The sequence below is a fragment of the Gavia stellata genome, chromosome 5 (assembly GCF_030936135.1).
Source record: "Gavia stellata isolate bGavSte3 chromosome 5, bGavSte3.hap2, whole genome shotgun sequence".
Taxonomy (NCBI): Eukaryota; Metazoa; Chordata; class Aves; order Gaviiformes; family Gaviidae; genus Gavia; species Gavia stellata.
This window is the reverse complement of record NC_082598.1, coordinates 36404027-36428972: the sequence shown is the minus strand read 5'-3', so window position 1 is coordinate 36428972 and position 24946 is coordinate 36404027. Positions and strand designations below refer to the sequence as shown.

General features: G+C 40.7%; 1 protein-coding gene across 2 annotated transcripts in view; it reads left to right on the top strand.

Annotated features, from left to right (window-relative positions):
* The first annotated feature begins 3708 nt into the window (after positions 1 to 3708).
* The window catches only part of SNX25 (sorting nexin 25), an 87568-nt gene continuing 66330 nt past the window's right edge, over positions 3709 to 24946 (top strand). The window contains exons 1-2 of one of the 2 annotated variants that reach the window (XM_059817575.1): positions 3709 to 3732; positions 15579 to 15663. In XM_059817575.1, coding sequence (XP_059673558.1) covers positions 15642 to 15663 — 22 coding nt within the window. In that variant the 5' untranslated portion in view covers positions 3709 to 3732; positions 15579 to 15641. Of the gene's footprint in view, positions 3733 to 15578; positions 15664 to 24946 lie in introns of those variants that run through there. The other variant, XM_059817574.1, reaches the window with a different exon arrangement.

Here is a 24946-nt window from a genome sequence, read left to right as displayed (position 1 = left end):
TAGGAATTCCACCTCAGGTTGAAAAGTCATAGAATCTTATTAAAAACTAAAAGAAAAACAATCAAATCTTCCTCTAGCTTTACAGATACCCACTTGAGTTGTTTTAGACATGTCTAATTCAGGGTATGATGTGTAAATCCTAGCTAAAATTGGTGGGATTACTCATTCAGAGAACTGTGTTTGTGCGTAAGCAGTGCAGGCCTAAACCGTTATTGCAGGTAGGTTTATTTTTTTATCTTCCTCTCCACTTCTGAGAATTAATACTCTAATAAGAAAATAATCTCTGTTTACACAGGACTAACAACATTACATGCTCTGCTTCAGGTTAATTTAAAAATTCAACTCCCTTAAGTAGTTTTGACAGAGGCCCAGGCAGTTTCCTGAATGCATTTGCAGTAGAAGGCCTCTACACACTCTGTCTGGTTTCTTGTGTGGATCGTTATTAAGATCCCAGAATAGATCTTGAACTCAGTCCAAAGCCCTGTATTTTCTGAAATCTTTGAGGAGGAAGGTGTGCGCTGCGAGATGGATCTTTGCTTTTTGTTTTCTGCCCGATGAGAATAAAATAACTTTATAGGAAACCTTCTGGCATGTCGAGCCTTATCCAAAAGCTTTCAGACTCTACAAGAATATCTCTGTTGGTCTTAACAATCAGACCTACTGAAAGATCTTTGTTCCCCAAGCCCTTCGGTGAAGCATCAGTGTTTTGGCACATGGTAGTTCGCATGGGAATGGACTGTCACAGCAATAGTATTTTCAGTATTATGATATGATGATTTTCACCTTTAATCACATTAGAGACATTACTTAAATAATCAATTCTGGACACTCTGTGAATGGTCTGAGCTAGCATTTAAAAGGTCTTTGTGCAATTTAATATCCACTAAATAGAATAAACTGTGTAATAAAACTATATTTAAGTTTCTGTAAGGACTTTGGATCACCTTAAGGAGCAGTGTCTCTTTTGGTCAGTGACTAAAATGGGAGCTAAAATTGCTCCAAAACTACTTTGGAATTTTGAGAGGAAATACATTGCTATGCAAAGCTCTAATAGAGGCATGTATATATGGAGACAATTTTGTGTATGAGTCAGGCCATACCATCAGACACTGTGGGTTAGGTTAGAACTAGTTTAGAAAATACTGTGGTGGAGTAAAACATTTGTTGCGGCTTAGAATCCTGACTAGCTCCGTGCCTGTGCTGCGCACGTTTCCAATACAGTTCTGCACCACGAACTGACAGCCAACCCACCGTCACTGTGCAGTGTTGGGGCTGTAACTGAGCCTTTTGGACACCTGCACCGCTCGTGCTCAATGCCTTGGCTTGCTTAAAATTGTCCTGGTTGTGCTCTTGAAGTTATATGGCGATGTAAACGTTCACAAGATTAGGGCCTTGGTATTTATACTTTTCCTTCATCAGGCTAGTATCATTCATTTTATGGAAGTAACTTTTTTACAGAAGTTTTACAGAACGTGAATAAATCAAAAGGACTCCAAACCTGATCAAAACCTCAGCACCAATAGCTTTTGTTTAAAAGGTAACATTCGGGGCTATTTTGCACACTTAAGACCGCCAGAGTTGTGGCAATCTGAAAAGTGCCCCCAGAATTCTCAATACCTGTAAAGACTTCTACAGTGCTTAACTTTCCTAATGGATATCTGCTCTTAAAATGAAGCCCAAGATTGTAAATCCACTTTTGCACAGTCTGGCTTCCTTTACTCCTGCTGTGAAGAGATCAAGGCCTCCCACCTCGGCTGTGGTTGGTAGCTGCTATGAACCTGCAAATTCAGAGGAGATGTAATTGCACCATGCCTATGGCAAGGTGAACATGCGTCCCGATCACGGCTGAAATACAGCAAGGCTTTTGCCATACGAGGAATTTGTTCTCGGAATCTGCCACAAGCAGTTATATAACATTGGACCAGTGGAGGGAGGATAGCGATGGGTGACTAGTGACAGGACTAGAGGAAATGGCCTCAAGTTGCGACAGGGGAGGTTCAGGCTAGACATTAGGAAAAAGTTCTTCACTGAGAGAGTGGTGAAACACTGGAATAGGCTGCCCAGGGAGGTGGTAGAGTCACCCTCCCTGGAGGTATTCAAGGAGCGTGTGGATGTGGCATTGTGGGATGTAGCTTGATGGACATGGTGCTGTGTGGTGTTGGGTGGGTTGTGGCTTGTTATTGTTGTTGTGTGGCGTGGGTTTTGTGGTTTTTTTTTTTTTTTTTCTTTTGTGGGTTTTTTGACGTGTGGTTTTTTTTTTTTTTTTTTTTTTTTTTTTTTCCCAGGTTGGACTCGATGATCTTACAGGTCTTTTCCAACCGTACTGATTCTGTGATTCTGTGATTCTGTGGGAGTGCTGGCAGGCTTCCTTTTGGGGTAAGTGGGGCTGGGTTTTGCAAAATCACTATCGTTTAAATCGCTGTGCTATCAACTTTTTGTTTCTGAAATCCAGTTATTTATGGTGTCCTTTGGCTGATCAAAGGGTGTAGAAAGCGAGGTGGTACACCAATCACTCAGGAGGGGGTCTGGCCCTCAGAGACGCTCCAGGTCAAGGCTTTGTCCAGAGCTCAGGCCAGGGCCTCCGTGCTGCAGCCAGACCATCCCGGGCCCCACCGTGCCGAGCCGCGGCCTGCAGGCTGCAGCCCCCCAGCTCTGCCAGGCTGCAGCCCCCCAGCTCTGCCAGGCTGCTCGTGGCGGAGGGGCACCCGGTAGCTTTCCGCGGGACCTGGCTCCACACCGCAGCCGGCGGGGAGCCCCGCGGGGAGGCACCGTCCCCTCCTCGCTTCGTCCGAGCGCAGTAGTTCCCTAGACTGCTCGCGGGGACGCCTCCGCGCCCCGCCACAGGGGAGCCCCGCGACGCAGACCCCCGCCCCGGGCGGCCGGGCCCCGCCGGGGCGGGGCGGCGCGGCGCGGCGGGCGCACATGTCGCCGGCCCGCCCGCCCGCCAGGCACTGCCTCCGCCTCCTCCTCCTCCCCCTCCCCCTGCCGGACACCGAGCGGCGCGGCGGGGCCTGCCCGGCTGCCGCTACGGCACTCGGCTCCCGCCGCCCACGGGCGGGCAGCGCTGTCGCTTCAGCAGCCGCCAGGAAGCGGCTGGGCCGCTGCGCACCTGCCTGCCGCCGGGCATGAGCTCCGGCTCCCCCGGCGGCCGCAGCGGTGCCAGTGGCGGCGGCGGGCGGCGGCGGAGGCGGTGGAGGAGGCGGGGGAGCCCGGGAGCGGCGACCTTCGCAGGGGGCTGCCGCGGCGGGAGATGCTCTTGCTCCCAGCGGCGCCAGGAGCAGCATGTTCCTCGGTGCCGACAGCGCTAGCAGCACGGCCGGACAGCCCGAGGCGGCGGGGGCCGCCGCGCCCGGCCCGCCGGCCTCTCACGGCCCCGGAGGCGAAGCCAGCCGCCGCAGCGCCCCGGCGGCCGCCGCTGTGGCCGGCGGCGGCGGTGAGGAGGAGGCGGCGGAAGACGAGGAGGACGAGGATCCCGGCTCGTCCCGCTTCGTGCTGGCGGCGGGGCTGGGGCTGCTGGCCGTGTCCGTCGTCCGCCTGGGGCAGGAGCGGGCCGAGGCCGGGGACGGCGGGCCGCCGTGCCTGGCCCTGCTGCTGCTCCGCCTCGCCCTCTACGCGGGCTGCGCCGCCGTCGCCGCCGCGCTGGGCACCCTGATCGTCCTGATGTGTCGCGGCCGCCGCCGCCTACCGCCGCCGGACTTCGCCGCCGCCGCTCCGGTCCTGCGGGTCGCGGGGGTAAGTGGCGGGAGGGGAGCGGAGCGGGGCAGGCGGCGGCCGCGGCGCGTTCTCCCCTTCCCGCCGGCGGGAGAGCGGGAGGAGGGGGACGGAGGTGGCGCGGCCCTCGCTTGCCGTGGAGCCCCGGGCCCCCAAACCCGGTGTCCCGTTGTCCTCCCGCGGCCGCAGGAGCCTGCCCACTCTGCTGTTCGTCGGGGCTTTAAATGGGAAAAGTTGTGCAGGAGGGTAGCAGGCGTGCAGGAAAAACCAAGACTTTGAGAGAGACCTTCAAATTGCGGGAACGCTGGTATAGCAATTTGTTGTTGGCTGTGTCTCAAATCCTTTTCTGCTCCTTCAGTTGGAATGCCACTAATAAAAGAGGGAGATGGGCTCAAAGAGCCAGCGTAGCGTTGCTTAAACGCGTGCTCTGAAGTTAGGCGGCTTTAGATAGCGTTATTATAATGCCTTAAGGAAGTGGCAATGTGTTCTCAAACTGCTGCAGACCTCTATGCAAAAGATAAATTTATTCTCTGTACATCTTCAAAAATGTACTAATTCATGTTCATGAGCTCTTTGTAGTTCAGTGCTTGGGAGTATTTTTTGGTTTCTTCTGAACGGAACTGGTAGCACAAGGTTTTTGGAGACTGACTGCAGGTGCTGGTCAAAATAACTTTCCTCTCTCCACACCCCCACTCCCTATCAAGTCATGCAATGCTCCGGAGCTGATCCTAGACAGACCTGAAAAACTACTGCTGGAAATGAGGATCTGCCTGTGCTTCTGCTCTGCCCACGGGTTACAGGGATGTGGTGTTTGACATCACAGCTGGTGACTGGTCGGGTGCCCTTGTCCTGTCACTAAGGAGTTGTAGACCTTAGTGGGGTGTGTTAGTACTTGAAGTGCTGCAGCAGTAGACGGTACCACCTAAGTGCTATTTCACTTCGATAGTGTCATACAGGATACCTGAAAGTGCTCTACAAAGAAAAAGGAGCATAATTTGTGCCACCTTGGTGTACAGCCTAGCTGTTCTGGTGACCCAGTTCATGTACTCTTCTTGTTAGCAGCAAGTAAATAATGCTGTCACTTCTGTGTTTCTGGGGCTGCAGTTGATGCAGCTGAATTTGCAGAAAGCAGAGGGTGCTGGCAGGGCAGAGAATCTGTTAGAAATCACTCGCTGATATAGTTGGCCGTCTGTTTATTGCTCTCTCTTTCTCTCTCCTTTTGTGAAAAACATAATACATAAGCCTACTGAACAGGAGTGAAAGTAGAACTGTCCAGGGACAAATACAGTCACTTCAGTTACTATATACCATATGCACTTCCTTTTTGTGGTATGTTACTGGCTGTTTCTCTTCCAGATGTTCTCATTTTGTGTCCATCCATTGGATTTGTATATGTAAATAGCGCACACCTCCTTTTGCTTTGTGTGGTCTAGTATGTGGTGTTTGGATTTATTGTAGCTCTGTGATACGTGTTCATTGTTTCAGAAGGGAATTGAAATCTGATATTTAAAAGTCACTGCTAAAGCAGCAGTACCTCTGCAACCCTTTTTCCGGGATTGTTTCTTTACTCTCTCCCTGATTCAGTTAAAATTTTTCTTTCTTTCCTCTTTGCACTGTTCTTTAAATTTAACCTGGCTGTATGAAAGGGGCTATCAAAAAAGGAGTGAGGTATTTTACCCTTTCCATTTAGAAGCTGTAATTCCACGCATCTTATTTGGGTTTCTCATGCCCTCAGTTTACAGTTTTGTTGATTTCTTTCTGATACAAAATGGCTTCAGGGCCGCAAAGCTCCTTGACATTCTTTCTCTGAACACAATTTTGTATATGTTTAGTAGACTTCCTAATTGGTGCTTCAGCAACATGTACATGAAGACAATAATAGTGTCTATATAGGCAGCACATAGAAATGTAGGCCATTCACTAAAATATTTATTGCAAAGTTTCCTCCATACATTTGTCTTTTGAAAGATTTGTACGTTAATCTTTTTATTATACATCCTTTTATATTTACACTGCTTTATTATCATTCAGTTGTTACTCTCCCATTTTTCATATAGGCTTATGATCCTATCATCTTGTCTTTTCTGGGAGCCAGTAATAGGATGACTGTAAAGCTAGAATTTCTTCAGCCTTGTTGAGCCTTTTCCTCAAGAATAGGGAAGAACCCTCTGTCAGCCTAATAATTTTTTAATATTTTTTTTTTTTTTTGTAAGGAAGAATCTTATGTCTGGCATCTTGCTCTGCAGTGTTGTATGTACATGAACTTAAGGCAGATAGGTTCATTTTTTGTTCTTTGAGTGATTTTCACGTTGGGGTTAACAAATGAGGAAACACTAAGTATTCAGTAATAAATGTTTACTCTAGTGGGAGTCAGGCTCAGCTCTTGGAAAGTGAGTGGGAGTACTCTTGGTCAACTTCAGAGGGACTTGAATCAAGTTCTTTATGCTATGCTGAAAAAAGGGAGTTTTTTGTAAGTTCTCAATTCTGCAAGCACTTACAATGTGAGTTTAGTGCTGTTGATTTTCACAGACCTATTCATGCAAGTGAGTAACTTGGGTGAGGAAGTGCTGTGTTGCATGTTCGGACTTCAGAAGAGCAAGGTGTATGCCTTTTTTTCATTTTGCTTGAACTTGCTCCTAGAGAAGCCGTCTTTCCAAATGTGAAGCTGTGTTTTGTCCTAAATATTGTTTGTGTAACCTGTTTGGGACTTGAAAGGTGAAGACTTTCTGCTAAAGTCAGGTATATCAGGAAGAGCATTTGAAATCTGCTGAGAACTTCAAAGCAAGGTGTGCAATTTATATTGCCATCGTGAGGTGTGCTTTTAACATAGTCTTCCTATATGTGAGAGCTCTGATCGCAAGGTATATCTGGGCAGTCTTCTGGCTTCCACATAAAGCTTTGTGTTTCTCCCAGTGTTCTTTTACATTTTCATTGGAAAGAGAATGGAAGAGAGGTGTGCAGGCAACTCATAATATTGTTTTACTTATTAATTTAAGTACTTGCAGGCATTAATAATATTGGTAAATAGTTTCTATTGATATTGAAATAGTGGGAATCGAACGACACCTTGAAATGGTACATTGTGTTATTGTCAGGTATTTTTTAGCACTTCTCAGGAGCTGTTTTAGGACAAGATTATTTGTGGTGGACAAGGACAGCAAAATGCAACACAGCAAAAAGGCCTGGTGACCCAATTGTACTTTCATAAAAATGTCTGTCTCAAAGGGGATTTTCACTTTTCAAGTATCAGTGGACTTGCTGACACCAAAGATAGCCCTGGTTAGAACATGTCTCACCTGTTCAAATTCAAGCTTGCTCCCTACACTGCTATTAACTTGTGTGGTTGTAGGGGAAATGGTTTTGACTCATATGAAGAACCATGTTAACCAAGTTAGTGGGAAGGGGAAGGAAAATGCTTTTTCCCACGTTTCTAGTGTGAATTGTTTCTCTGCCAAAAAAACTGGCAGGACAGAGTTTTCTTTTCAGCATAGTGTTTTGACTCTGATTCAAAGCAAAAACTCTGAATAATAGAGAGTTGGGTTATCAACTTAATTTAAATAATGCAAAACCTAAGGATTAGTTTATTAGATTTGAGAGCTGCATTTTAAATTCAGATTAAAAAGATGATATTCTGTATAGAGAATGATCTACCTAGTCTGTCTTGCAGCACTACTAGAAAGGTAATAAATACGTTTTTTTCCAGTGAAATGTGTACACTGATTCTAATGTTCTTGTTTTAGTTTCCTATGACTAACAGTTCTTTAAAACTCAGCTCCTGGCATATTTGGTCACTCTTGTTCACTTCTGTTTAGTATCTCTCCATTTTCAGAAATAGTTTACTCTTACTTTCTGGCCCTGAGGGAGACACATGTGACCATGTTTTATGTTCCTGAAGGCTTGTTCCATCCTTGATTGTGGACTTTTTGTGAATCTGGCATTAATGGGAGGGCATGGGTAAATCTTTTGTCATTGGATCAGGTAATTGTTGAAATATCTGCATTCTGGAAGATAGTACTGGTTTCTATTTAAGCCATAGGAGGATGAGTAGTGAGATTATTGGAAATGGCCTGAGTGATTCAGATGGGATGGCAACTTAACCTAGATTGAGTATCTGCCATGGTATCTAAGCTGAGTGCTCTGCTCTTTTTGAGGAACATAAGGGAAGCGGAGAGAAAGGACGCACAGTTTTATTTTCCTTCACTGTTGGACTTTTACCATTGGAGGAAGCTTGCGAAGGAAAGCTTGCAGGAGCCCCAGCAGCTGTAGGAAGTGGAAGGTTTGCCATCTGCGGGCATCAATTTCACGGGTGACGCAAAGCAGTTCTTGAGGTAATGAGCGGTTTGGAGCAGCTGTGAGGGAGACAAGAAACTTCCTAACTCCTTTCAGTCTTGATCTTTACACCTTAGTAAGTCTTAAAAAGTATTTAAGGGGTTTTTATCAACCTAAAGCCAAGCATGTTCTACGGTCTGTCTCATTCTCTGGTCCGTTACGGAATATTGAAAGCTCTGATATTGCAGGATTTTTGCTGTCATTTCTGCCAGTCATTGTACTCTCTGCTTGCTGCTCTTCTGTCGTGCTTGTTTTGTTTGGTGGTTCGTTTTTTTTTTTTTTTTTTTTTGGTTGGACTTGATGATCTTACAGGTCTTTTCCAACCTTAGTGATTCTGTGATCCTCTTGGGCTTGCAACCAAATACTCTGATCTACTGCCATTCTTTTATTTTTTCAGTTGTTTCCGGATTGAAAGGAGAGATTATGTTTAAGTTTGGTTTGTTTTTAACAGAACTGAGTGTCTGCTATTTTTGTTGTTAGTGCTATCTTACATAGGCAGGTTAACAGTCAGTGTTTGATGATGCAGGTGAATTTACTACTAGGCAAGTCCTGAAATTAAAATAATTAAAAGATATCATAGCGTTGCCTACCAATTTCAGGAGTATTTTAAAAGAATGTTGCATGACTCTCAAATGTTCAGTTACAGTTCACTGGGGGCCTGTTACACTTTGGAGCCTGTAGTTTGGACATTTCTGCTAGAATTTATTTCTAGGGATCTGTGGAATATCTGTTATCCTCAGGGATTTATAAGCTTTTTCAGAATTGAAGTTTTGTCAGGACTGTACGCATTGATTACCTGCAGGTGTAACTTTGAAGTGATAACTTTATTCTCACAGGAGACTGATCTCAGAAAACAAATGTTTTTCAGACTTTGTCTCTCACTTATTTGTCCCATAACTCCTTAGCAGTGAGCAGACTTAGTTTTCCACACAGCCTTTTATCCATCATGTATATTTAGAGATTTCTTGTCTTGTCATGCAACCCTTTCTGTTTCCTTCCATTGTATCTTGTATCGTCTTCAGCTCTGCATTGTACTGTGCTTGACATTTAATTTTCTCAACATTGTGTTAGATGGACATTTCATATTTTGTTGTGGATCAGGCTGTTTTTACCTTTTTAGGGACTCCTTCTCACTTTTCAGAAGTGTTTTATGACTGACAACATAACTAGGGAGCTAGTTCACTTCTCCTGATAACCGAGCCATGCTGAGTCAGTAAGAAAGACTGGTGGTGGCTTGTTGTGGGATCTTGCTGTCCAAGTCTCTGGCAGGGGAGTCCTAAAGGTGGTACCAAAACCTCTGTAATAAGGTCAAGAGTGAAAGCATTTTGCGTTCAAGATACGCTTTGGGATTGAAAATACTGTACACATGTATCAGAAACATTCTGAAAATAAAATCTGATTAAGTTCCTTCATATTGCCAGGTCTAGGTTCCCTGTCCTCTACAAAGGAGAGCAGCAAACCAAAACCTCTGTAATAAGGTCAAGAGTGAAAGCATTTTGTGTTCAAGATACGCTTTGGGATTGAAAATACTGTACCCATGTATCAGAAACATTCTGAAAATAAAATCTGATTAAGTTCCTTCATATTGCCAGGTCTAGGTTCCCTGTCCTCTACAAAGGAGAGCAGCAAAATTTACCTAAGGAAAAGGCAGTTATATAGAATACTACATCCTTTCCCAAGCTGCCACCTTGTTAAGTGATTAAAAAAAAAAAAAAATTGTATAGTGATAAGGGGAACAAGTTTGTGTTGTGTCCAGGGGAGGTTTATACTAGTCATTCTGTACCATTGTTTCCCTATTAAGTACGCACAGTGAAAGAGAACAAGTTAATGTTAGTAAAATCAATGATGACGATGCATTCTGCAAGTTTTGTGATGCTCTGTTAAAAAGAGAGAACACCCTACTTTTGTAGGGTGAAAAGTCATGTGGGAGGGAGTGTACAGCAACAGACAATGCAGGAGTTTCTCTCTGATCATCAAGCTGAGACTCTGCAGCTGAGGCATGAGTCTGTGCAGGTTTTTCTGGCTTGCCAGCAATTCAGTTTTCATAGCATATGGCTCTTTTGGCCTTAAAGTATAGGCCACAGGTTCTTGTCTGTTTTTAACAAAGGAGGAAAGTGTGGAGATGTTCAGTAGACTGGGGCTGTGCATGTACCCTGAGAATTCACATAAGCCTTTATTTTGATGGTGATATTAAAGAACCCAGCAGAGAATAATGCTGTATTTCTTGCTGAGGAGAAATTTATATGCTAACTTAACAATTATTTCTTAGCTGTACTGATAGGAATGAAAGTATTACCGAAGAAAAACTTCATTTTCATATTCTTATTTGTCTAGTATTATATGAAATCTCAAGTGAAGAAAGTTCTGCCCTGATGATAAAGTTTTTATATCACTACAGTTTTATCAGCTTTGAACACGGTACATTTAAGATAGAAGATCCCATATAATAAACACAGTTTACATATTCCAGAAGCTACTATGTTAGTGGAAATAAGATATGCTGATATTATAAAATCGTTATTGAGATAATGTTGCTTAACATAATAGGATTAACATGCTTTAAGTATGTTGATTTTTAAATTGGTGGTTATGGTATCCCTTAATATATGTAGATCAATGCTTATTATGACACATACATACTTGCTTTGTAATCTAAAATAGAAGTATAGGTATTAATTAAGAATATTAACTCTTTTGTGAATAGATAATTTATTTTTGCATCATAAGATGAAGTAATATTTACTACTATAAGAAAACGTCTATCCAGATCTGTTAAAGCTGAATTTATGGAGAGTTCAGTCAAGTATTATTTGAAGCTGTGACTCTCTATTAACGAAGTCCAGTCTGATGTTAATGTATGTTTTACAAAGAAAAGAAGAAAGTTAAGAGGGCAGCAGTGGGTGGAGTGAGTAGCTATGATTAACTGGATGGTTCTTGTATGCTGATTTAGATATAGTCTTTGCCTTTTAGATCAATGATTAAACTGAGCATCTCATGCACAATGCCCATTTATATTGTGGGATCTGTCCTGAGCTCTGTTCTAGTAATTGACTTAATATAATAGAAATAATTGTTAATTTTTCTCTGCTTCTGGCTTTAATTGCATGACAGAGTAAGTCTGTGTGTGGCGTGCCTGTAGCACGTGCCTGGCTTTCTGCTGTTATGTTTTAAGAATTGCATTTGATGAGTATTGCCGATAGATTTCTTGATAGTGGAAGGTACTCCTGTGTTCTCCGTGCTTTGCCATTTCTTCAGTGTAGTTGTTGAAACACTACCTTAATTCTTTATTTAACATTCATTGTTTTCTTCAAAACTAATTTTAAATAACTTAAATTGTTTAAACCAATAAATGACATAACATTAATTTTTGCATCTGTAGGAGATTGAACCTAAGACAAAATTTCAGTCTCAATGCCAGCCTTGGATTTTTTTCCTGGGGCTTTCAGACTGTTGTCTGCATCTTAAATCATTCTCAAAAGTATCAAACAATGAGTATTATTCAGAAGTCTCCAGAAAATACACACATCCTTTTTTTTTCAGCCTGTAAACAAAGTCAGAATTGGGGAAAACTTGAACCGTTGCAGGAAACAGGCCTCCCTGTTTGTTAGCAACCTCATTCTTTGCATGTGCTTTCCAAATGTGCTCCACCCCTACCCCCCCAAGTCATTTTGTCAAGCTTTATTTAAGTTTCAGTCTGGTTTCTGCCATTCTTCAACAATAAACTCTACAGAGTGGGGCCTGAATTTTTTGCGATGTGCTAATGCGAGTCAGGGATAATGGGAACATACCAGATTTTAATCAGTATAAAAGAGCATCTAAGCTAGAGCTTTGTCTGTGTTAAATCCGTTTATGAACATCTTTGGCTCAGTCAGGTTTGTGCTAACTGTCTCATGAAATGTAGCACCGTTTCCTTTAGATGAGGGACATGAAGAAAAATGTGAACACATTCAAATACAGGCTTTCTAGCTGAACCTGTTCTCTGTATATGCCCTCCATCTGACTTGAGGCAGGGCTGGGAAGAAAATCTTCCAGTGAAATCTGCTGGATTTTTAATTCTCTCAGCTGTTAGAGCTGAGTTTGGACTGTGAATTTTCTGAAATCTTTCTGTTATCACAGGTGCTGGTAAATCTGTGTTCCTGCGTTGTTACTGTTGGTTTTAAGGCGTTTGTTGCCGTATGTCATTGAACTCAGGGGTGTGTGCTTATTTAGTTAATTCATCATTATTGTTGTCACAGAAACAGAATTTTTTAAAAGCAAATCTAAGCTAACAAGACTTAAGACTTGATTCTGCTAAATACAAGTTTGTAAGACTGAAAGGAAAAAGGAGTTTGATCAGCTGTTTTAGAGGAGGCAATTTAAGATCTGATCCATTATCAGCCACTGAATTTAAAATCACAGTTCTCTGAAGGATTGTCAAGAATCACAGAATAGCTCAGGTTGGAAGGAATGTCTGGAGGGCATGTAGTCTACCCTCCTGCTCAGAGTGGGTCCAACTAGGTAAGGTTGCTCAGGGCTTTCTCCTGTTGAGTTTTGAATATCTCCAAGGATGGAGACTCCACAGCCTCTTAGCCCCACCATTCTGGTATTTGACCAGCCTCATAATTAAAATGGTTTTGCCTTGTAAGTGATGGGAATTTCCTATGTTGCAACCTTGCCTCTTGTCCTGTGCATCTGAAAGAAGAGTCTGGCTCCCTCTTCTCTATACCCTATTGTTCTGTAGCTGGAGGCAGCAATAACATCTTCCCTGAACTGCTTTTTCTAAACTGAAAACTCAACTGAAAACCCAACTGAACTAACCCAACCAACATCACTCCAATGCATTTAAACATTCCTATTTATTCAAATGTTAGATTCTCATCTGTTCTTGAAAACTTATTTTTAAACAAAGCTGAAACCTTGTTTTGAAACAAGGTTTGTTTCTTGCTCTGTGCTTTTCTCTCAGACTGTTCATGGTGTTATAAGCAATACCTGTATGAGTATGGAAAATTTCTCAGAAAATCCAACATACTGTGCATCTTCCTTTGGCCTTCAGTAATTACATTTGTGCAGCAGCAAAATCACCATTGCTAGTGGTAATATTCACTTCTTACCTTTTAAATTCTTTTTGATCACTTGTCTTACTTGAAGTTCCCCATGCCAAACATTGATGTTACTAATTTTTTTTTTTAAAAAATGAAAAGCTGGTGCCTTTAAAAGTCAAACATACCAACCATAGAGGATGCTGTCAATGAAATACATTCTTGCAAGCTGAAATGTGAGTTTGTGTCTTGGTATTTATAAGGCAGCATTTCACTGAGGCAATAGTCTGTCTGGTTTGTAATGTGAGTGTTCAAGATTGAAACATAAAAGGATTGCTTCTTGCTTCGTGGAATTCTGTAGATTGGATTGTAGTGTGGTGATGTGGAACAAGCTCCTTGCAACCATGGATCCCCTCTGAAGGCATTTGCTTTGTGTTCCCTTGGCTGTAAAGAAGTGCTGAACTGAGGCAGGTAGTGTGACAAAACGCAGAATTCAGCATTTATAATTTTCTTATCTCTGTGTTTAAACTAGTTTTGAAAGGAATAATTTGGCTAGCACTTTGTGAGAATGCTTACTGATGCTTTAGGCCGTAAAAACACTTCCTGCAAACCAGGTACAAATAAGAACTGTTGATGCCTAAGTTAGGGGCTTGAGGTTACTGACCTCTATGCAGGTATGACTCAGTTTAGTGGAAAGATTAGTCTTGTAGGATACCCAAGCTAGTGTGAGTGTTAAGGAAAATGGAGTATGTTGAGTATGAGCTTTGGTCAGGATTGTGGCCTCATGTTTAGGAGCTCTTCACAGAAAGACCTAAGTGCCTTTGCTTAATAGGGCTTTCTGAATCCCTTCCCCTTCCCCAAATGTATTCGGGATGTTGAATGTCTCTGTGAGTCTCTCTTCTCTTTTTAAATTGGAGTGGTTGTGAATCATCCGATTTCCTGCTACAAATCAGAAAAATCCTGAAGTAACTGTGTGACTAGCATTAACACAGCTTTGTGTGGAGGAAGCATGGCAGCATTAGCAGTCAGAGGTGATATATTGGAGCTTTACAAATATTGTTGTTAGGTGTTCTTCCAAACAGAAAAAATACTTTCTGCAGCCATTTAGGTGGGTATGGCTTAAGCTTTTACCAGCATCATGTTCAGGTAAAAGGGGGCCATGAAAATCTGTAGTGGTTCACTAATCATATAATACTCTGTTCTTACCCTTCCTTAACTATGGTTTTGGTAGTAAGAGGGGCTGCAAATGGAGGCAAACATGCTGAAATCTTGCAGCTCTTGCCATTGTTGTCAGGGGGGGAAGAAAATGGCTGGAAGACCACAGATATGGTCTCAGAGTAGCAACTGGAAGAAATCTGGGGAGTGTTGCTGCGCTAACCCCAAAGCTGGAAAAAATTAACTGTGGGTGGAAGGAGGGCGTTCAACACATGGGAAGTATCTGTGGCAATGCTGTGTGTTAGGTGTGAGAGAGTCTGAAGAGTTTTATTTTTCTGTTAGGGTAGTGCTTAGACTCCTTCATCTGTGTCCTATTAGGCATGCTTTATACTAGACTCTACGTGCATGTATCTGCAGTAGAAGGAAAACATGTTATATCAAAATACACTGAGTATTAGCCTGCAAATTGGCTGAAATAATGGCATACTACTTTTAAAAATAGTGTTTCTACTTAACCCCCCCTTAAAGTTTACACTGCTTTCTTATTCTCTATTTGATGAATGTTGGAGGGATTGGGATGTTTCTGAAGCGCTGTTTCTGAAGCACTGTCTCCTCACTGAGGAGAGTCTGAGCCCCCATTAAGAGGAACGAACTAAGCTGAGTGGCAGTGGGGACAATTTCTGTTTCTGATTTGAATTACACTCCATTCTATATAAGGACAGCATGAATCACTGTTTTTTGTCCACACCCTGAAAAATGTTTCTCTGTCTGCCCACCTGTTTGGACACTATAAGAGCTGATTGTATAGTACAGCAGCTTAAAATGCAGTGGCCGGAATTGTCTTTGAAAGAAGAAGCCCAAAAGAATGTGAACCAAAATTACTGTAGGAGATCTAAGGGCTTTGCTTTTATTTTACAAGTGGTTGACAGACTTCATTTAGCCTCATTGTGAAAGCAGGCTGTAAAGATACTATATTTGCTATTGACATAGCTCTTGGAGATCTTATAAAGCTGTGAAAATACTGAATAGAACAGTTCCAGTTGTTTTATGAAGTGCATGTCTTATTCTCAGTGCATTGAATTGCAAATGGATGCATCTCCCTTCTGCCTAAAAATCCAACCTTAAGATAATTTGTCAAGTTGTACAGCGTACGATATGCAACAATGGGTATTAATATGTGCTTAATGAACAATGTATAACAATCTCATAGACAATTGACGCTCACCTGTTTTAACCATATGGGGTGACAATATTTGTATAAAAAACAAATTATATAGTACTATCACCTTGAATTCCAGGTTTATTTCTTCTGTCATTTTTGGTTTATTCCTTCTTCTTATGATGAATGTTCTCTTTGAATTTCAGAGTAATTGGTCTGGAAGCTCCCATGATTCAGTCCAATCAAGGAGAGTGGTCATTTCTCACAACATGGATAAAGCACTGAAAGAAGGTGAGTCTTAACGTGGACAAAGGAGCATTAGTCTCTGAATATCTCCTGTCCTCTTAGCAAACCATGACTGCACAATATTCCAGGATTTGAGAATATGACCCTGGTTTCTTCCTTGGTATAAAATAAAAGTGCAAGGTCTGGTCTTCCCAAGAGGTCCAGTGTAGTAACTAATGTGATGTGGTTTTTGCAATTTAACTTATACCTTGTCGTTTTAGTGGCTGTTTTTTAAAGAAATATATTAAAATAGAGTCCTTAATACTTGTGCACAAAACAAAAGGGTAGCATTTCAAAAATTCTTGATTGGATTTTCCTGAAGTGATAAGTGCTGTAGACTGTTGCAAACAGTCTTCTTGTTTAGTGCAGTACTTGCTATGAAAACTGAATCTAAAATCAACATTTGTATTTCTGGCTGATACAGTCTATGAAATCTGTGGATCGCTGTCATTGGGCTTTATGTTGTAAAATGTGGACTATGATCATATGGATTTAGAATATCTTGTTTACAGTTCTCTAAAATAAAGAGTAACTACTGCTACTGCATACATTTTTTCAACTGACCCTTGGTGACACAAAATATTATAGAACTTAGGATAGTGTCAGAGTTTGAGGCAAAAAGTTTTTGACTTGTTACTTCAAAGATCATGCTAGGTGGGAACTTAAAGATGATTTGGGGGCAAGAAAACCTAGCTTGTATATTGAAAGAAGAAAGCACATGAAAAATCGTGTACTGTAGCTTTTAAAATATATTTATAAAATTGGATGCCATTTCAGTCTTTCTTAAAATATTTTATCTAATTTTTGAATTTTTTTTTTCCTTTAGGATTTTTTTGCAGCACTGTGGTTTTTTGTGGTTTTTTTTTTTTTTTTCTTTTTTCACATCTGGAGAGTATATTTTAAAATTAACATGGTTTTAAACAGGTTGGTTGTCTTATGAAAACTTCTTGGGATGTGTGATGTTTTTAAAGTTATTTTTATGAATAGTAGTTAGCAGGATATGTAGCTAAAATACAAAATTAGAACAGTTTACCTACTATGTCATGTTTCTGTGAAGATGAACTATTATAACGTATCATAACTGGGTTTTAGGCAGCATTTTCATCTGGAATCAGTCAGATTACAGGATTCCTGATGACGTGAAAAGGATAGTAGCATCCAAACATTACATGTATGAAACAAGCACAGACAAGTTATGTGCTGTATTCCCTCAGATGTGTGCTTCACATTTTGGATAACCTTCCTTGGAATTTGAAATGAAGCCTTGACATAATCAGCACAGGATCAGAAGTAGTGGGGTTATTTGGAGACAAACAACAGATATTGTGGAATACTGTGGGAAAGAGAGTTGTGTTACACTTCCCTCCTGTTGCTTGCACACAGAAGTAACTCGTGTCTGTAGGAGATACGGGAATTGTCTTCAGCAAAGGTATTTATCCTGCAGATCATTCAGTTGAATGCATAAGTCCATCCTTACTCAGTAAGGCTGAAAGTAAGTTACCAATATTTAAGTAATTCATTTTTCATTAGTCTGCAGAAGAGGAGGCTGAGGGGAGACCTCATCGCTCTCTACAATTATGTGAAAGGAGGTTGCAGAGAGGTGTGTGTTGGCCTCTTCTCCCAAGTGACTAGCAACAGGAGAGCAAATGGCCTCAGGTTACACCAGGGGAGGTTTAGACTGGATATTAGGAAACATTTCTTTACTGAGAGAGTGGTGAGACACTGGAACAAGCTGCCCAGGGAAGTGGTGGAGTCACCATCACTGGAGGTGTTCAAGGAGCGTGTGGACGAGGCATTGTGGGACATGGTTTAGTGGGCATAGTGGTGTTAGTTGATGGTTGGACTTGATGATCTTACAGGTCTTCTCCAACCTTAGTGATTCTGTGTGATTCAGAGTTGAGAACCTTCTGTTGTGACAGCTTACTTGCCTTCTGCTATTTCTTTTCAGAGTAGCTTTTACGCTCCATTCTCACTCTGGATTTTGGAGAGCAAACTTGTCAGATTTGGTTGTATTTCTTCCAGGCCTAAGTGAGTAACGAAGCCAACTTCTCCTCCGTTATGCAGTTTGACAAGGATGAGACTGTACTTTTCAGTCTACCACACATAGAATTAAGCAAGCTTCTTGGTTTTGGAAGGTGACAGAGTCAGCTTAAATTTGAGATGCTGAATGAGTCCCAAAAAGAAACATTTTACTTTTTTATTAGAGTAAAATGATCAGTCTGTCTGAAAATAGACAGGACACATTCCTTGCCCTGTGACAGTCCTGAAATCTGTAGTTGTGTTGATATCATGAATGCTTTTTTTACAAGTTCATGGTTAAATAAAACTTTATTACTAACAATATAAAAAATACTGTCTGTATTTCTGTTTCATTAGTGCCATACTCTAATGCTAGTCCATCTTACACTGATGAGGATTGAAGAGTTTGTAAATCCCAGGAATTTTTGCCAACTTCTTGCTGTCTGGATCTAACATGCTGTTCACCAAAATGCTTTAAAAAGTCTAATTCATTTAGTTAGGAGACTTTCAGTTCTCCTGAGGTTTTTTAATCTTGGGGACCAGTTCAGACTCCTACTGCCCCTTGAGGTTTTGAGTAGGTGTCGGATTATCACAGTCGATGTGTTTTTGCGATGTTTTTTTAATCAGATACATTCACTTTACATTACCTTAGAGATGCAAGGATAGCATTTGCGGTGGAGTCAGCATCACCTAATTTCAGAAATGCTATTGCTGGTTATAAAGAGACAGCCCTTTGGTTAATACTGTTAGTTGTTAATTGTCTTGCACCCCTCAAAAATTGCCTGTTGACTGTTACTCAGTCATGCCATGCTTTTGCTGGTGTTACAGCCAGTTTGTGTGGACTTTTCGCTCTGGGTTTAGAGTGCCTCTCCATTAATGCACCATTTCCTGAGGTTCTGTGGTATGTCTCACTTGACAAGCTGTCACTTGCTTTACTGCAGTTTTCCTGATGTTCTCATCGTAGTCTGTTAATGTAGTTGGAAGGATAGGTAGCAGTGATCATCCTTAGTTTTAGCTGAAGGAGTCATGCATGTTTCCATTTCAACCATCAGTCTTGTTTCAATAAACTTAAAAACATTATGGTGCTTAAATAGTTTTCCAGTGATGGTCATTGGCTGATAATAGTTGCCCATGTCTTGGATAGCTTCTCGTCTTGCCAAAGTAAGTGTAACAGAGTTGTTGGGAATTTTCTTTCTACAGTGTTGGTCACTAAGCGCCACCAAGAAGGAACTTCTGTTTACATTGGTTTACAGCTCAGTTCTCAACTTATTTCCTATCTCCCATTGACAATAGAGTAGTATAAAAGGATGGTGCTTCAGAGTGCTACTGCATTGTTAATTATAGCATACTTGCATAAGCTGTAGATACAAGGTGAGGGAAAGCTGCGAATTAGCCCTGCTGCTGTGTGGTGTGTTTTAGGAAATCTAAGTACTCAAAATCAGAACAAGTGTAACATTACAAAAATATTTTCCTTGTTGAATATGGCAGAAAGAGAAGGCCTTTGGTTTTAAACCCAAGTCCCTTTTTCAGCCAGTAATACTTGAGTGACTAACAATAAAATGTAGTTTTTCTGTGTTTTTTATGCTTTTTCTTGATAGATTGATTTGATTTTTATTTGCCCTTCATTTATCTTACGCAAAGAAAAGATGACCCACTTTTACAAATAGTTTTTTAGCCTTTTAATGCTTCCTGTTGCTTATCTAGTAACTTCATGTTTTCAACCCATATCATATGGTACTTCAGGAGCATGTCTCTTAAGAGAGACTGTGCTCAGTCAGACTTGTGCCGCTGTTGCACAGCATACTGTTCGGGCTGAGGGCTATAGCTGTCAGTAGATTTATCTACCATGTGTGTAGCTGGTCTCCTAGGAACTGAATTTCATCTTCCATTTTTATTGCCCCATATCCTGTGGTCTTTTTGTTACTCTTCACAGTCAGTCTTTCGTCTCTACTGTTTTAGTAGTGCCAGGAAAATTGTCCCCATATTACTTACCTGCTTTACTGGATCATTTATGAGTAAGTAAAACAGCACCGGCTGTAGCACAAATCCCAGCAGAACTCCACTGGTGAAATTCTTCTGCTGTGAAAATTGACTATTTATTCATATCCTATGTTTCTTAGTTCTTAAAATACTTCATGCTAGAGAGCCATCTCTTCTTTCATAGTGGTTTATCTTCCTTCAACCCCGTGTTGAGGGAACCTTGTTGGAAATATTTTGGGAATTTAATTAGATTGTACCTGTGGATCAGATCTTGCCTGTTTGTGTTGTTCTTGACCCCTTAGAACTCTGTTAGGGATGTAAGGCAAGACTTCTCTTTACAGGAGTTTTTTCCCAATCTACCTCATTTCCCAACTTAAGATCCACACATTGACGTTTAGAAGAAAAATTTGCAGTAGCTTCGGCCACTTTATTTGAAAAGCTGGTGGGTTTTTTTTGTTTGTGTTTTTTTTTTCCACAGCTCTCAAAAAATGAGTTGTTTGGGTCCAAAATATGAGCAGGACTTAATTTGAATTCATGTTCTCTGTGCCACTGGGATTCAAACACTTGGCGCTAAGAACTCCTGGCAAAGGGTACATAGGCAAAACTATTTGAATAGAAATTTGGTTTTTTTATTTATTTAATGCATTTCCTAGATCTTTTAAACATTTTTTCCCCTCTATTGTTTATATATTTGGAAATTTCCATGTTTTTTCTGCACATTCATAATAATTATTAAAGAAGCAAATGTCAAGAAAATTTTAATGAAAATAAAGCAAACAATGTGGAATGGGAGACTGTCAGGGTATGACTCCTTTGGTACAGAGGCTATCCATCTATGCACAATAACAACATCTAGTCTGTTAAAGAAATGTGTCAGTTTCATGGAGTTTGAATAATGTTGTAACATGCAAGTAAACCAAGAAATGCTAATGTTTTTCCAAGCACAAACTTTAACAAGAGGACTGAAATCTATAAATCACTATTGCTAGTGACTGGGGCAGGTTTCCAGTCACTGAAGTCTGGGCATTTACACAGCATTTCACTAGCCTTTAACACCATAGTCTAAATAAAGATTTAGTGGGAATGAGAAATTTCAATAAATAATGTTAAATATAAAACCTCATCAACTTAATTTGTATTGTATAGCTAAAACATAATAAAATCTTAAATATAATAAGTGAATAATGGCATTTATGTCTTTAAATTTAAAAATTAATGTCTTGGAAATGATAGAGTTGCATATTCAGATTATATATTAGTAATTTTCAGGGAGTTAAATATAGAGGTTTTCATATTTTAGTTTGATTTTTGAAGATGAAGATAAGGCTTTTTTTTTTTGCTTTTTTCCCCAACTGAATTGGCTTTTGGCAGGGGGGGTGGGGAGCAGTAGCTGTAACAAATAACTAGGCATTTAACATTTACTTCTATAGAACAGATCTTTGCCAGGTACTTTATTGTGGTATAATCTGTCATCCTTTTCATTACATTTTTATTGGAAGTATTTTTCTGCAAATACAGCTTATGATAACCATGTCATCCATGTTAAATCTAGTGTTGTAGTAGCAGAGCATTATAATAATAATTCTTGGCTGTTTGGTGGTTTCCTGATGCAGGATCTTAACACAATTCATATTGATGTTGCATTTCTAATCTACAGATTGTGATGCTTGCTGTTACAGAATAACTCAAGAGAAAGTTGTAGCTATACCTTCTCTTCTGTTGTTCGTATAGTCACAGGAGAGTTCCGAACTTGATCATAACTTAATGTAATGGTGCTGCTCTCTCCAGTGCTTTCAGGAAAGGATATTTACTTCTCGTTTGAAACTTGGAAGTCTGTGTATGTGTTTGCATAGGGAGAATACTTCACATCTGTTTTTTAATGGTGCTTTGAGAAAATGGGTAGGCATTTAATCCTTGTTATTCTGATTTCTATGTTATTTTTCATAAAGTTGGGTAGTGAATCTTGGCAGCATAAAAACCGTCTAATGTGAAGCTCTGCAAATTGCAGATTTGAAGCCAGTCCGACCCACTGGCTCTTGTGGTGCCACTGAACCTCTGAGTGTGGAAGAAGAAGGGATAGCAGTTACTGTAGACCTGCATGGGGTTAGGAATGAAGGGTCTAGATGGGTGTGCTCACTATCCTCCACACAAACTTCTGGCTCTCTACTCCCAACACTCTTTTAGTTTACAGTCTTTAAAAAGAGTAACTGAAGAGGCTCAACTTCACGTTCATGCAGGAATGACTTTTAATCAGATTATAACAACTGGGGACTTGGATCTTCTGAACTAATTTAGAAAACCTAGTAAAAGTTTCTACAGTTTTGCACCAGACTCATTGCTCTCATCTGATTCAATCAGAAGAAATTTGTTTCATGTTTGTAGCGGCTGAGTTAGTGGTAGTAAAGTATTGTCCTGCAAGCGTGTTATGCTCTTCTTTTTATTCCTTTTTGTCTTCTACCAGTTGTTGTTTTCAATGTTTTGGAGAACATGCAGTGTAAAAATAATGAGAGTAGATGCATGAGCAGATTTCTCCGCTGAAGGAAGCAAGCTGCACTCTGTAAAATTCTTAGATTTGTTTTCTGTATTTCTTTAGAGTGCTAAAAGAGGTACCAGCTGCATCAATAGGCATGAAGCTAAAGCAGCAACAGCGCATCATGGCCAGGATGACACATATGGATGAGGTGTTGTCTTACGCCAGCACAGACTGCTGTTAGTGTCTGTGGCTGGTGTCTTTTTTAAATTTTTTTTAAACAAAGTCCTAAAAGCTGTCTCATTGCTCATTTGGGCATACATTCGCAGCTCTAAAGTATCCCGAATTTTATAGAGAGCAGCATGGTTAAACTGTTGTGATGCAGGAAGGGCAGCAAGGCTCAGAGGTGACAAGGAAACCGTAGAAAGAATGTAAAGGAAGAAAGTTATGAAAGGTAGATGCAGGAGAGTGTGGTCTGAAGTGGGGTAATCCATTTCAGGTGCTGAAAGTGTGCAATTGGCAGAGAGAAACACAAGTGAAGTATTTCATACTTTCACGGCTTAATTTTTGGTGATAATTGGTCATCTTTTGTCTTTAGTTTGATATTGCCACTAGATTTCATGATTCTTTAATGTTGATACACCTAGATAAAGAACTGTACCATCACCTTGCTGTGTCTGAGCAGGAGTCTTCCCACTGTAATAGATCTTGCTTCAAGTATTTCAGCTGGGAGTATAGTAAAGTTGCAAGAGTTGTGCTCTCATAATACTTTACTAATTGGCATTGCTGTCTGTTTGAATGTTGTGCTTTACCAGAGGAAAGAGATTTAACATTGGATGTGAGGGTGATTATGGAGTGAACAAGGAACTGAGCTCATTTTGGAGAGGAGTTGCCTAAAAATACAGTTACGAATTAAGGATTGGTGGGAATAGATACATGCTCTGAAAGATAATATAGTCTAAGGGATCGAGATACAAGTTTTACTCTTGTACTCTTGTTTTGTAGAGTTCTGTCCAATAGATAACTGCAGGAGCCACCACTCAACACCATGACTTAGCTTCTTAGGCAAAAGGTGCTGAAGAAATATGCTGCTTTGCACCCTTGCGTTCATTTTAGGGTAGAGAGGGTGGCTGTAAGAAAATCTGAAGAAGTCGCTCACTATCTGCCAGTGATAACAAATGATAACAAATACCACAATACAGTGTTTTTTGAATGAGCTTGAGAAATATTGGGTCTTTTGCAGAGTAGGTGAAAAGGAAGAATCCATGCTGTGATTGGCTTTCCACAGCATTTCAGGTATTGCAGCAGAAGAGGGTAACCAAGCTATAAAAAAAAGGTGGTTGCAGAAGGACATGGGGACACTTGTGGAAAAATGGGTACTTAAAATGTATATTGTCCTGGGAGACTTGAGATAAGTAATAAACTTCAGTTTTTAAAATGCTGTTCCCAGTTGCTCTTCAGTGTATCAAGGGATTATTCTTCAGCTTGCTTATCAGAATACCACTGCCTTTTATAACTTTTTATCACTTTGTAGTATTTGTGGGTGGCAGTTTTCAATGAAATATGATTTCCTCTATTTTAGAAAAGTAATAAAATTGGATATGTTTCAACATGGGAAGTTCCTATCCTGCAATATGGCTCTGCGTATTTTTTTTCTCTGCTGGATCAGAGAAAAGTCTTCTATTTATTGATTGATTGAAATGTTTTTCTGAATAATTAATTTTAAAGCCTTGAAATGACTTAGTAAAAGGCTTTTAACTTTATATTTCAGCATACTCAGTGAAGTGACTCATTTTCTTTCTTTATAAACCTGAGGAAGTTGATTTATGAAGCATTTGACTAGAAATTTTTATCAGTTTTAGCCTTTTCTTTTGAAATCTTTTTAAGAAGGTGACGTAGGATGAGGTCTGCTAATATTTCAGGCAGGCAAAAGTATTCAACTTAAATTGTTCTGCTATTACTACGTTATTAGTTCACTGTCACAGTGCCAGGGAGCTTTTTATAATTTACTAAGCTACCAAACAAACAACTTCCATCAAAGTGGAAAGTAAGAAATAGTGGAGTCACATGATTACTTTGCACCACGGGCTTACGATGACAAATGAGATGTATTTCTCCCTTCTACCAGAGGGGTAACTGAACAAGATGGGAACTGACTCCTTCCACCCCAGCTTTTTCCCCATCTTGTTGTAACTGCTAAACATGGCTCATGCATGCTCCCTGAACACCTCCTGCTCCTTCCTAGACCTCCAGGGACATGTGCTATAGTGGAACATCAGTAAAATCGGCGGCATGCAACTCTTGTCAAAAATAAGTCAGAATGGTAGAAGATGGTGTTGCCATGGGACTTGCAATTACAGTAATCTTGGTTATTGCTTGTAGATGTGGTTTGGAATACCTTGTCATTTTCTAAGTTCATGCTGTCTCGCTAATCTACTTGTTCTCTCTTATCTCTAGCTGTTCTGATCCTGTAATTTACTTTCGGCAGTGTTGTTCAGTATCGTATATGTCTTTTGAAATCCAAAAATCTTACCACCTCCCTTTTTAACTGTGACTTTGGAGTAGAGACTGTTGAATTCCTATGTAAAGAAGGCTGGTTTCAGTCTGCAACAGCCTAGACACCGTCAGATTATATGATAGTTCATATAACCAAATCCACTGTTGAGAGACAGGTATTAGTTCGAGGTTTGTGTGTAGCTAATAACCTGACTGTCTGAGTAAATCCATTTACAGGCTTTGCTTTGCAAAGTGACCTCCAGTAATCTGTTAGGTGCAGATTTCTGTAACTTCGCCAACCTTACTTTCTTAGGCAAGAATTTA